We start from the raw sequence: 14581 nt of genomic DNA, 5'->3' as shown, positions 1-14581 counted from the left end.
CCCAGGAGCCCGGCGCTCCACCCCGCACCGACAGGCGGCCCGCTCAGTCCCAGCAGCCGGCGCTCAACCGGAGCCACGGCGGCTGCTCCCGAGCGGGGGGGGGCGGGGCCTGGGGCAGTGGGCGGGGCCTGAGGCAGAGGGGCGGGGCCTAGGACATAGAAAATAGGTGCAGGAGTAGGCCATTCGACCCTTCGAGCCTGCACCAACATTCAATAAGATCATGCCTGATCATTCCCTCAGTATCCCTTTCCTGCTTTCTCTCCATACCCCTTGATCCCCTTAGCCGTCAGGGCCATATCTAACTCCCTCCTGAATATATCCCGTGAACGGACATCAACAACTCTCTGCGGCCGGGAATCCCACAGGTTAACAACTCTCTGAGAAGTTTCTCCTCATCTCAGTCCTAAATGGCCTACCCCTTATCCTAAGACTATGTCCCCTAGTTCTAGACTTTCCCAACATCGGGAATATTCTTCCTGCAACCAATCTGTCCAGTCCCATCAGAATTTTATATGTTTCTATGAGATCCCCTCTCATCCTTCTAAACACCAGTGAATAAAGGCCCAGTCGATCCAGTCTCTCCTCATATGTCAGTCCTGCCATCCCGGGAATCAGTCTGGTGACCCTTCGCTGCACTCCCTCAATAGCAAGAATGTCCTTCCTCAGACTAGGAGACCAAAACTGAACACAATATTCCAGGTGTGGCCTCACCAAGGCCCTGTACAACTGCAGTAAGACCTCCCTGCTCCTATACTCTAATCTGCTTGCTATGAAGGCCAACATGCCATTTCCTTTCTTTACTGCCTGCTGTACCTGCATGCCTACCTTCAATGACTGATGTATCATGACACCCAGTTGCACCTCCCCTTTTACTGATCTGTTACCATTCAGAGTGTTGTGTATCTGTAAAGCATGCACTCCCATGTTCTGCCACCAGGGAGCGCATCCCCTGACGTCCCAAGAGATCCCAGCATCCCTTGGGAGCACTGTATATAAGCCGACCCCTAAGGACTGTTCCTCACTCTGGAGTGACTTATTAAAGACTGAGGTCACTGTTACTTTAACCTCCGTGTGCGCAGCCTCATCTGTATTAGGAACACAATACAGATAATAATCTGCCTTCCTGTTTTTGCAACCAAAGTGGATAACCTCACATTTATCCACATTATACTGCATCTGCCATGTATTTGCCCACTCACCTAACCTGTCCAAGTCACCCTGCAGCCTCTTACCATCCTCCTCACAGTTCACACCGCCACCCAGCTTAGTGTCATCTGCAAACTTGGAGATATTACTCTCAATTCCTTCATCTAAATCATTGATGTACATTGTAAATAGCTGGGGTCCCAGCACTGAACCCTGCGGCACCCCACTTGTAACTGCCTGCCATTCTGAAAAGGACCAGATTATCCAGATGCTCTGCTTCCTGTCTACCAACCAGTTCTCTATCCACATCAATACATTACCCCCAATAAAATGTGCTTTAATTTTGCACACTAATCTCTTGTGTGAGACCTCATCAAAAGCCTTTTGAAAGTCCAAATACATCACATCCACTGGTTCTCCCTTGTCCATTGTACTAGTTACATCCTCAAAAAATTCTAGAAGATTTGTCAAGCATGATTTCCCTTTCATAAATCCATGCTGACTTGGACCGATCCTGTCACTGCTTTCCAAATGCGCTGCTATTACATCTTTAATAATTGATTCCAACATTTTCCCCACTACCGATGTCAGACTAACTGGTCTATAATTCCCTGTTTTCTCTCTCCCTCCTTTTTTAAAAAGTGGTGTTACATTAGCTACCCTCCAGTCCATAGGAACTGAACCAGATTCTATAGAATGTTGCAAACACTATTTCTAGGGCCTCTTCCTTAAGTACTCGAGGATGCAGATGATCAGGCCCAGTGGGGGACAGTGGCCTGGAAAACCGGGGCGGAGCCTGGGACAGCCAGGTGGTAAAGAGAGTCCGATTTTTATTTGCAATTTTACCCAATGAAGGTAACCGAGAAAAAGCAAAAGAAAATTAAAAGCTGACCTCTGCCCTCCTGTTTAACGAGCTACAGTTGTTTTCTGCCAGATACACAATCAGCAATGAGATAAATGAGCAGCTAATGTGTGTTGGTGATGTTGGTTGAGGGAGGAATGTTGGCTAAGACACCTTGGATAATTCCCCTGCTCCTCTTCCAATATTGCCCTGGAATCTTTTCCCTCTGGGGTGACACAGGATTGTCTTTTGCCATTTTACTTTTAAAAAGAATTTAAAATTAATGAAGTTCAGAAAACCTTCCCTGATGATTTCAGAGTTACTGATCAGCAGGACACCCAGGAAGGACCTATTTCCCTTAGCAGAGGGGTCAACAACCAGGGAGCATAGTTTTAAAGTAATTGGTAGGAGGTTTAGAGGGAATTTGAAGGGAAATCTTTTCACCCAGAGGGTGGTGGGGGTCTGGAACTCACTGCCTGAAATAGTAGAGGCAGAAACCCTCATCACATTTTAAAAGTACTTGGATGTGCACTTGAAGTGCCATAACCTACAGGGCTACGGACAGAGAGTTGGTAAGTGGGATTAAGCTGGATAGCTCTTTGTCGGCCGGCACGGACGCGATGGGCCGAAATGGCCTCCTTCAGTGCTGTAAATTTCTATGATTCTATGACCAGAATACAAGACACTCAGGAAGCGAATGGTGAGGAGATTTCTGGGGGGTGATTTGCAAGAAAACAAATTCTGTTGTTGAACTCCCCAATATTTGACTATTTTGATCTGCAATATTCATTTAAAATAAAAACAGAGTATGCTGGAAATACTCAGGTGGTCAGGTAGAATCTGGAGAGAGAGAAACCACGTTACCATTTCAGGTCAATGATCTTTCGTCAGAACTGCTATATTCATTTATTAATTAGGATATTTTTAACTTGCAGTGTTGCCAATTCTCACTGAGGTAATAAGGAGCTCAGTTGGGGAGAGGGGGTTGACTTGTTCCTACCCATGTTTAAGGAAAGAAGTGACTATCCTTTCAGCGAATACATGGGAGCACACATTCTGTAGATTTCAAAAACAAGATGTGAATTTACCCCTGGCACAATCTGAACATCTATCACTGTTGGTGACTTTTTGTCAATGAATAAATCCCAGTTCCTTACTTGATGATAACTCTGTGAATTTAGTAACCACATCAAATACAGATGATGCTTTTTGTTCACAACTCTAAAAATGCTAATAAACTGCCAGTGGTTTATGCTTGCGCTCTTGGGTGCTGAGGTTTTCTGGGAACGGTACCGCACCTAGAGGCAATTTCTGCCATTGATGGTGGAGCTGTCTATGCTGCTTGATGTCTACATTTAGCAGGGTCACTGCCTGATCTTTTCCCCTCCAGAGCCCAGGTTGCTGGGGTCAATAGTAACTTATCACCATCCTAACTGAGATCAGATATAGGCTGGGGCTCAGCTCAGTAGATGGCACATGCACTATCAGCAAGGCTGATAGTCTTGTAATTATTTAAAGACTTGTTATGCTCCTCCTGTACCATGTGGGAACTCAGGAACGACTCCAGTGTCCCTGATGACTACGTGTGCAGGAAGTGTATCCACCTCCAGCTCCTGACAGTCCGCGTTGCGGAGTTGGAGCCGAGAGTGGATTCACTCTGGAGCATCCACGATGCTGAGAATGACGTGAGTAGCACATGTAGCGAGTTGGTCATACCACAAGAGAAGGGTCCACAGCCAGATAGGGAATGGAAGACCAGCAGGAAAAGCAGTGCAAAGAAGGTAGTGCAAGGGTCCCCTGTGATCATCCCCCTGCAAAACAGATACGCTGCTTTGAGTACTGTTGAGGGGGATGACTCATCAGGGGAAGGCAGCAGCAGCTAAGTTCATGGCACCGTGGCTGGCTCTGTTACACAGGAGGGCAGGAAAAAGAGTGGGAGAGCGATAGTGATAGGGAATTCAATTGTTAGGGGAATAGATAGGCGTTTCTGCGGCCGCAACCGAGACTCCAGGATAGTATGTTGTCTCCCTGGTGCAAGGGTCAAGGATGTCTCGGAGCGGGTGCAGGACATTCTAAAAAGGGAGGGAGAACAGCCAGTTGTCGTGGTGCACATTAGTACCAACGACATAGGTAAAAAAAGGGATGAGGTCCTACAAAACGAATTTAAGGAGCTAGGAGCTAAATTAAAAAGTAGGACCTCAAAAGTAGTAATCTCGGGATTGCTACCAGTACCACGTGCTAGTCAGAGTAGGAATCGCAGGATAGCGCAGATGAATACGTGGCTTGAGCAGTGGTGCAGCAGGGAGGGATTCAAATTCCTGGGGCATTGGAACCGGTATTGGGGAGGTGGGACCAGTACAAACCAGACGGTTTGCACCTGGGCAGGACCGGAACCAATGTCCTAGGGGGATTGTTTGCTAGTACTGTTGGGGAGGAGTTAAACTAATATGGAAGGGGGATGGGAACCAATGGAGGGAGACAGAGGGAAACAAAAAGGAGATAAAAGCAAAAAACAGAAAGCAGATGAGAAAAAGTGGAGGGCAGAGAAACGCAAGACAAAGAACAAAAAGGGCCACTGTACAACAAAATTCTAAAAGGACAAAGGGTGTTAAAAAAACAAGCCTGAAGGCTTTGTGTCTTAATGCAAGGAGTATCTGTAATAAGATGGATGAATTAACTGTGCAAATAGATGTTAACAAATATGATGTGATTGGGATTACGGAGACGTGGCTCCAGGATGATCAGGGCTGGGACCTCAACATCCAGGGGTATTCAACATTCAGGGGTATTCAACATTCAGGAAGGATAGAATAAAAGGAAAAGGAGGTGGGGTAGCATTGCTAGTTAATGAGGAGATTAATACAATAATTAGGAATGACATTAGCTTGAATGATGTGGAATCTATAGGGCAAAAAACGTTAGTGGGAGTTGTGTACAGACCTCCAAACAGTAGTAGTGATGTTGGGGAGGGCATCAAACAGGAAATTATGGGTGCATGCAATAAGGGTGCAGTAGTTATAATGGGTGACTTTAATATGCAGATAGATTGGGCTAACCAAACTGGAAGCAATACGGTGGAAGAGGATTTCCTGGAGTGCATAAGGGATGGTTTTCTAGACCAATATGTCGAGGAACCAACTCGGGGAGAGGCCATCTTAGACTGGGTGTTGTGTAATGAGAGAGGATTAATTAGCAATCTCGTTGTGCGAGGCCCCTTGGGGAAGAGTGACCATAATATGGTGGAATTCTGCATTCGGATGGAGAATGAAACAATTAATTTAGAGACCATGGTCCAGAACTGAAAGAAGGGTAACTTTGAAGGTAAGAGGCGTGAATTGGCTAGGATTGACTGGCGAATGATACTTGAGGGGTTGACTGTGGATGGGCAATGGCAGACATTTAGAGACCGCATGGATGAACTACAACAATTGTACATTCCTGTCTGGCATAAAAATAAAAAAGCGAAGGTGGCTCAACCGTGGCTATCAAGGGAAATCAGGGATAGTATTAAAGCCAAGGAAGTGGCATACAAATTGGCCAGAAATAGCAGCGAACCCGGAGACTGGGAGAAATTTAGAACTCAGCAGAGGAGGACAAAGGGTTTGATTAGGGCAGGGAAAATGGAGTACGAGAGGAAGCTTGCAGGGAACATTAAGACGGATTGCAAAAGTTTCTATAGGTATGTACAGAGAAAAAGGTTAGTAAAGACAAATGTCGGTCCCCTGCAGTCAGAATCAGGGGAAGTCATAACGGGGAACAAAGAAATGGCGGACCAATTGAACAAGTACTTTGGTTCGGTATTCACTAAGGAGGACACTAACAACATTCCGGATATAAGAAGGGTCAGAGGGTCTCGTAAGGAGGAACTGAGGGAAATCCTTATTAGTCTGGAAATTGTGTTGGGGAAATTGATGGGATTGAAGGCCGATAAATCTCCAGGGCCTGATGGACTGCATCCCAGAGTACTTAAGGAGGTGGCCTTGGAAATAGCAGATGCATTGACAGTCATTTTCCAACATTCCATTGACTCTGGATCAGTTCCTATGGAGTGGCGGGTAGCCAATGTAACCCCACTTTTTAAAAAAGGAGAGTGAAAACGGAATTATAGACCGGTCAGCCTGACATCGGTAGTGGGTAAGATGATGGAATCAATTATTAAGGATGTCATAGCAGCGCATTTGGAAAGAGGTGACATGATAGGTCCAAGTCAGCATGGATTTGTGAAAGGGAAAACATGCTTGACAAATCTTCTGGAATTTTTTGAGGATGTTTCCAGTAGAGTGGACAAGGGAGAACCATTTGATGTGGTATATTTGGACTTTCAGAAGGCTTTCGACAAGGTTCCACACAAGAGATTAATGTGCAAAGTTAAAGCACATGGGATTGGGGGTAGTGTGCTGACATGGATTGAGAACTGGTTGTCAGATAGGAAGCAAAGAGTAGGAGTAAATGGGTACTTTTCAGAATGGCAGGCGGTGACTAGTGGGGTACCGCAAGGTTCTGTGCTGGGGCCCCAGCTGTTTACACTGTATATTAATGATTTAGACGAGGGGATTAAATGTATCTCCAAATTTGCGGATGACACTAAGTTAGGTGGCAGTGTGAGCTGCGAGGAGGATGCTATGAGGCTGCAGAGCGACTTGGATAGGTTAGGTGAGTGGGCAAATGCATGGCAGATGAAGTATAATGTGGATAAATGTGAGGTTGTCCACTTTGGTGGTAAAAACAGAGAGACAGACTATTATCTGAATGGTGACAGATTAGGAAAAGGGGAGGTGCAACGAGACCTGGGTGTCATGGTGCATCAGTCATTGAAGGTTGGTATGCAAGTACAGCATGCGGTTAAGAAAGCAAATGGCATGTTGGCCTTCATAGCGAGGGGATTTGAGTACAGGGGCAGGGAGGTGTTGCTACAGTTGTACAGGGCCTTGGTGAGGCCACACCTGGAGTATTGTGTACAGTTTTGGTCTCCTAACCTGAGGAAGGACATTCTTGTTATTGAGGGAGTGCAGCGAAGGTTCACCAGACTGATTCCCGGGATGGCGGGACTGACCTATCAAGAAAGACTGAATCAACTAGACTTGTATTCACTGGAGTTCAGAAGAATGAGAGGGGACCTTATAGAAACGTTTAAAATTCTGATGGGTTTAGACAGGTTAGATGATGCAGGAAGAATGTTCACAATGTTGGGGAAGTCCAGAACCAGGGGTCACAGTCTAAGGATAAGGGGTAAGCCATTTAGGACCGAGATGAGGAGAAACTTCTTCACCCAGAGTGGTGAACCTGTGGAATTCTCTACCACAGAAAGTTGTTGAGGCCAATTCACTAAATATATTCAAAAAAGGAGTTAGATGTAGTCCTTACTACTAAGGGGATCAAGGGGTATGGCAAGAAAGCAGGAATGGGGTCCTGAAGTTGCATGTTCAGCCATGAACTCATTGAATGGCGGTGCAGGCTAGAAGGGCCGAATGGCCTACTCCTGCACCTATTTTCTATGTTTCTATGTACAGCATGAGTTTTATGCCTATTAATCCGCATTTCATTCATCTTCATTTATTCAAACAATTGAACGTATTTTCCTGTGTTATCTGACACTGTTATCTGTGAAATGCAGAATGGCCAGTTGCCAAATTGAAGCAGCAGCATAAGCCATCTTACATTTCAGGATCGTATGATTCGTGACATCAGCTTCCTACATCCTTTAGTCACAAGCAGTGCTAGAGGGACATGGAGAAGGAAACCTCACTTTTAACAAGCCACTAGCAACATTTAACCTTCACATCCTATTGTTCCCCAGCAGTCATTGACTGTATCAGCTGCATGTTACCAGTGTGGCTGGAATTTCCAAATTGTAGGCATTCCAAATAGGCACTCTGCAACTCAAAGAGGCAGAAGCTTCTGATTTCCTTAAGGCATAAAGTAGCTCAATACTCCGCTATTCCATTAAAGATAAACATTTCTGCTTCCATTTCTCGCCGTGCCGGGTCACTAACCCCTCGCCGTGCCGGGTCACTAACTCGTCCTCACATGTTCTGTGTGTCAGAATCATACCCAAACCAGTGCTGGTCCCTGCCAGCCAATGAGAGTCCCAGCACGTGCAGTCAGGGCCAATAGTGGGCCAAGGAAGGTTCACCTAATCCAAAAACGGTCAGAGTGCATGTCCTGAGGATAAACAGACCAGACTCTGAATATATTTAATCCAGTCAAATAGAAGAAGCCACCAATCACAAATGTTAATCTTCTGTCACTGGGCTGCAAGCATCACATATCCTGTGGACATCAAACTCTGGAAACATGAGTGGTAATAAATTATTTATTTTTTAAGCTGAATCTTGTGTTTTGGCGAACGGCTGAAGCTCAAGATACAGGAATATTCCATCCCATCACCGGTGTTACTAAGATCGAAGCCATGGGTTACATTCCGTGCCAGAACATCAGCTCATTGATTTAGTTACACCTTTCCCAGACCTGCAGACAGACACGGATTGGAACATACAGCACCACGGTGCCCGGGTTACCGGGACTCCTCGTGGTGCCAGAGTCAGGGCACTCCCTGCTGTGCCTGGGCTAGCAGGAGGCTCTCACACAGGATGACACAAAGCATTTAAAGTTGCAGCGTGCGTATAACTAGTGGTCGCATGGTTCAGCTCGAATTGCAGATTTGAAGTACTAACTAACTCATTCATTTTTGCATGATACACAATTCACTTCCTACAATGTTGCAAGTTTCTCGGGTCAATGTGTAAATGTGTCGTCCAGTGCCACAAAGACCAGCAGATCATTGCTCTGTGCCGAGTCTATTTCAGTCGGGTCGGTAATGGGGAAACTGACTGGCCTCAGTATCCCCGATGTAGCCAGCGCTCGCATTGCTGATCGATATGCCTGGTTCCTGCACAGATCTTGGGCGCCCACAGACCTGGGTCTAGCTCTGATCGATTGGACAGTCAAAAGGTCTGATGCTGCCCTTGCCCCACAAACCAGAAATGGCCAGTGGGGCTGGTATCAGAGGGCAGCTGGCACATAGGGAAAGGTAGCCCAGTGACAGTTCATGCCTTCAGGAAAGGAGTGAGGGAGGAGAGAGAAAAGGGGACAAGTGAAAAGGTGTTCATGAATGGAACATCAGACAAACAAAAGACTACAACTTGGTATCTTAAAAATGTTTTTATTCAATAATAGTGGTATATTTAGAAACGTGTAGTTTGAGTAATTGTAGGAAATAAAGTCAGCCACACGTGAATAGTGGTGAAGTGATTAACAGAAGCCTTGTTAGAATCCCCAGCGAGCCACGTACTGCTGTGCCAGAATAAATTGTCTATTAGTACAAAAATACACTTTGGGGCACATAGCACAGTAACCTGTCACTTTATCCAAAGATACTTTTCCAAAGATCCCACAAATTGCACTCCAGCATTCCCAAACATTGCCTTAAAATATAAAGGACCCAGTGCCTTTACACAGACAAAACGTCATTCTCAAACACAGCAACATTAATACAAAGCTGTAAAAACTTCAATGATTTTTTAAACTTGTAAATGGTGATTTTATTGCTGCAAATTTAACAACTGCTGAAAAGGCCCCACGGCGGCAGAATATAAAGATCCTCTTTAGAAAGTTTTTTTCAGTTTTGTTTTATACAAAATAAGACATAAAAAATGTTAATTTACAAACCGAGCTCGGGGTTTATGTACAGCCACAGACCTCAGCGACCTTTCTACCAATCCCACAGCACAGCAGGACATCCAACCATAACTCGGTACCAAGTCCCTGCCAACTAGGTTTACTCACGTCAAGCCAAACATCTTGTTATAACTAAAGGACATAGAAAAGTAACTTCTACATTTAAACTAGGACATGGTTACTGATATAAACATGTAAAGGCTGTAAAGTTATAGAATATAGAAAAATTGATTTAGTATTATAAATGATAGCTACAAATACTAAGGGTAAGGCATCCCTGCTGGTTTACACGGAAATTGGGGAAACTTTACAGTTCAGACTTGCCGTATCATTGCAAGCTCGTCTGCAATTCCTTTCACACCACTTAGAATGTGAACATTTGCATTTTAGGTTGTCCCACAACCTCATCTGATTGTGTGAAAGCAGGTTATTGCTTAAATCTGTGCTCCACCCACTGCCTAGGTATCCTGGCATAACTGTCAATCACCCACTTCCACCTTTAAAAGTGATCAATCAGGACCGAGACACAGTTTGTTCCCACATGGTAATTGGGGTCTCCAGGAAGAGATTTGTTCTGCCAGCTCTTAGGATCACCTGGAAGAAAGAAATAGACTGTTTAGTTTAACATCAAAACAGCAGCTTCACTCAGGGAGACACATTAGCACTGGTCAATCAAATATTCCCTGCTCCTGTCACCCACTAACAACACAGGTTAGATACAGAGTAAAACTCCGTCTACACTGTCCCATCAAACACTCCCAGGGCATGTACAGCACGGGGTTAGATACAGAGTAAAGCTCCCTCTACACTGTCCCATCAAACACTCCCAGGGCATGTACAGCACGGGGTTAGATACAGAGTAAAGCTCCCTCTACACTGTCCCATCAAACACTCCCAGGGCATGTACAGCACGGTGTTAGATACAGAGTAAAGCTCCCTCTACACTGTTCCAAACACTCCCAGGGCAGGTACAGGGGGTTAGATACAGAGTAAAACTCCCTCTACACTGTCCCATCAAACATTCCCAGGGCAGATACAGCACGGGTTAGATACAATGTACTACCCCACTCAGTCCCCTCGCCAATTCTGGGGAGTTTTCTATCTCCAATCGCCAGGATCAGGTTCCAGTTAAAGCAGCAGTCAGCGTCGAGCAGCGGCAGATTTCCAGAATATTTTGAGAGAGTATTTTTCCAGCTTGTCTAGAAACTGCTCTAAAGCTGGCTTTTAAACACGTTCCCCATGGCTAAACAGTACCAGTACACTACACAAACTGAATTATCATCCACAAATTGATTTCTGTATATGCAATATGTATAGCAATGTTAATATTTAATATATACATTCCATGTTGCATTCCAATTCTATGAAAAAAGTAAACTCAAGCAGTAAGTTTTGTAAAAGAACAGGAAAGTTGAGGCTGAGAGTTGGTTATGAACCAGGAGGGATAGATTGTGAATATCGGCATTTGCAAACAACGCAGTCAAAAGTTTCAGGCAGAGGCTGCTGGAGAGGTTTTAATAACTAACAGAAGTAATTTAATCATAAACTGGGCAGGGTTAGTCGAGAGATCAGGCAAGGCACGAGTTTAGAGCACAGCTTGTCAGAGCCAGGTCTGGGCTGGAGCCAGCTCCAACCTTGTGCTTCCTGGACATGCCTGCAGCAAGTCAGCGAGCAGTTAGAGAGGGCCATGCAATGGATCAGACCCTCACGGGCTACGCAGAGCCAAGACATGGAGAAAACTTTAGGGAGAGGATGTAGACAATAACGAGCAAAGTTTCAAACACGGCCAGTGGGTTAGTTAAACTAATTCAGACCAATTCATCAGCTGATATTAATGAGGCCCAGAAAACAGCAAAGTGCAACATTTTGCAGGAAGCTTCCAATTTGATAGATGCCCATCAGTGACATAACAGACGATATTCTAGTAACCGGCCGAAACAGAGTCAGAAACATTCGGGTCCATCCGTGCTGTGCAACACAAGGCTCAATTAATTGAACTGCGACTCAGCGACCACACACACTGGGGCAAAGAGGAAACCGCATCCTCCTTGCCACCAACCACCAGGCCGACCGTTCCTCTTCCTGCACACCCCTCACTCCCCCCTGGACCAGTGCTCCCCACTCTCACCTCCGCCCCGCACATACACCTCCCAGCCGGCATGGTACACCCCACCACCCAATCACCTCCCTCCGCCACCCCCCCACATCCCCCTCCGCTCCCCCCCCACACCGCCCCTCCTCCCACCCTCCCCCCCCCCCCATACTGCCCTTCCCTTCCTCCCACATCTACCCCTCCCTCCCCACACCCCTCCCCCCCCCCGCTCCTCCCCAGACCCCTCCCCCCCCCTCCGACCCCCCGCCCCACCCCCCTCCCGCTCCTCCCCAGACCCCTCCCCCCCCTCCGACCCCCCCCCCCCACACACCCCTGCCCCCTCTGCTCCCCCCTCCCCCTCCACTCCCCCCCCACACACCCCCCCCCCACACACCCCTCCCCCCTCCGCTCCCCCCCACACACCCCTCCCCCCTCCGCTCCCCCCCACACACCCCTCCCCGCTCTCCCCCCACACACCCCTCTCCCCACACACCCCTCCCCGCTCTCCCCCCACACCCCTCCCCCCCCACCCCACACCCCCCCCCACCCCTCCCCACACCCCCACCACACCCCCCACCCCACACACCCCCCCCACACCCCCCCTCCCCCCCCACCCCTCCCCCCCCACCCCTCCCCCCCCACCCCACACTCCTACCCCTCCCCCCCCACTCCTACCCCTCCCCCCCCACTCCTACCCCTCCCCCCCCACTCCTACCCCTCCCCCCCCACTCCTACCCCTCCCCCCCCACCCCACACTCCTACCCCCCCCCCCCCACCCACACTCCTACCCCCCCCCCACCCCACACTCCTACCCCCCCCCCCACCCCACACTCCTACCCCCCCCCCCACCCCACACTCCTACCCCCCCCCCCACCCCACACTCCTACCCCCCCCCCACCCCACACTCCTACCCCCCCCCCCCCACCCCACACTCCTACCCCCCCCCCCCCACCCCACACTCCTACCCCCCCCCACCCCACACTCCTCCCCCCCCCCCCACCCCACACTCCTCCCCCCCCCCACCCCACACTCCTCCCCCCCCCCCACCCCACAGTCCTCCCCCCCCCCACCCCACACTCCCCCCCCCCCACCCCACACTCCTCTCCCCCCCCCACCCCACACTCCTCCCCCCCCACCCCACACTCCTCCCCCCCCACCCCACACTCCTCCCCCCCCCCCACCCCACCCTCCTCCCCCCCCCCCACACTCCTCCCCCCCCCCACCACACACCCCTCCCCCCCCCACCACACACCCCTCCCCCCCCACCACACACCCCTCCCCCCCCCACCACACACCCCTCCCCCCCCCCACCACACACCCCTCCCCCCCCCACCACACACCCCTCCCCCCCCCCACCACACACCCCTCCCCCCCCCACCACACACCCCTCCCCCCCCCACCACACACCCCTCCCCCCCCCACCACACACCCCTCCCCCCCCACCACACACCCCTCCCCCCCCACCACACACTCCTCCCCCTCCCCCCACCACACCCCCTCCCCCCCTCCGCTCCCCCCACCACACCCCCTCCCCCCCTCCGCTCCCCCCACCACACCCCCTCCCCCCCTCCGCTCCCCCCACCACACCCCCTCCCCCCCTCCGCTCCCCCCACCACACCCCCTCCCCCCCTCCGCTCCCCCCACCACACCCCTCCCCCCCTCCGCTCCCCCCACCACACCCCTCCCCCCCTCCGCTCTCCCCACCACACCCCCCACACCCCTCCCTCCCTCCGCTCCCCCCCCCACACCCCTCCCTCCCTCCGCTCCCCCCCCCCACACACCCCTCCCTCCCTCCGCTCCCCCCCACACACCCCTCCCCTCCCTCCGCTCCCCCCCCACACACCCCTCCCTCCCTCCGCTCCCCCCCACACACCCCTCCCTCCCTCCGCTCCCCCCCACACACCCCTCCCTCCCTCCGCTCCCCCCCACACACCCCTCCCTCCCTCCGCTCCCCCCCACACACCCCCCCTCCCTCCCTCCACTCCCCCCCACACACCCCCCCCCCTCCCTCCGCTCCCCCCCACACACCCCTCCCTCCGCTCCCCCCCACCCACCCCTCCCTCCGCTCCCCCCCACACACCCCTCCCTCCCTCCGCGCCCCCCCCCCACACACCCTCCCTCCACTCCCCCCCCCACCCTCCGCCCCCCCCACCACACCCCCTCCTTCAGCTCCCCCCCCACACCCGTCCCTCTCTCCGCTTTCCCCCAAACACCCCTTCCCTCCCTCCGCTTCCCCCCAAACACCCCTTCCCTCCCTCCGCTTCCCCCCAAACACCCCTTCCCTCCCTCCGCTTCCCCCCCAAACACCCCTTCCCTCCCTCCGCTTCCCCCCAAACACTCCTTCCCTCCCTCCGCTTCCCCCCCCCAAACACCCCTTCCCTCCCTCCGCTTCCCCCCCCAAACACCCCTTCCCTCCCTCCGCTTCCCCCCAAACACCCCTTCCCTCCCTCCGCTCCCCCCCACAACCCTCTCCCTCCAACTCCCAGCGAGGTCCAGCGCTCCCAACCCCCTCCCACTAGTGAAAATTTATGCATGTCTTGGAGTCCAACCATCTCCAAATTGACTGGATGCACCGAGAGGCAGACCCGGTGAATCTTGTGTAACGGTAAGTCTCTGATCACAGGCTGTAACAAAAGGTGGGCAGACTTGTACAACCAACAGTGACGGTCACATCAGCATCGACTGATTCAACAGCAGAAGCATTCAGATATTAAAACTTGATAGCTTGTGTGTTCGATAATCACTAGTGCACGACATTCATTCACTGAATGGATCGGATTTCTGGAGTGAAATGAAGGGAGCTGGGCAAAGGAAAATAAACAATG

The 14581-nt window shown here is 50.6% G+C and overlaps 1 protein-coding gene across 7 annotated transcripts in view; it reads right to left on the bottom strand.

Moving 5' to 3' along the window:
* Nucleotides 1-9133: 9133 nt before the first annotated feature.
* tjp1a (tight junction protein 1a) overlaps nt 9134-14581 on the bottom strand; it is a 154726-nt gene continuing 149278 nt past the window's right edge. For all 7 annotated transcript variants that reach the window (XM_070864870.1, XM_070864865.1, XM_070864866.1 and 4 more), the window contains one exon: nt 9134-10258. In XM_070864870.1, coding sequence (XP_070720971.1) covers nt 10164-10258 — 95 coding nt within the window. In that variant the 3' untranslated portion in view covers nt 9134-10163. The remainder of the gene's footprint in view (nt 10259-14581) is intronic.

The sequence above is a fragment of the Pristiophorus japonicus genome, chromosome 21, assembly GCF_044704955.1.
Source record: "Pristiophorus japonicus isolate sPriJap1 chromosome 21, sPriJap1.hap1, whole genome shotgun sequence".
NCBI lineage: Eukaryota > Metazoa > Chordata > Chondrichthyes > Pristiophoridae > Pristiophorus > Pristiophorus japonicus.
Note: the sequence above shows the minus strand (reverse complement) of the source record. Positions and strands in the feature narration are given on the sequence as shown.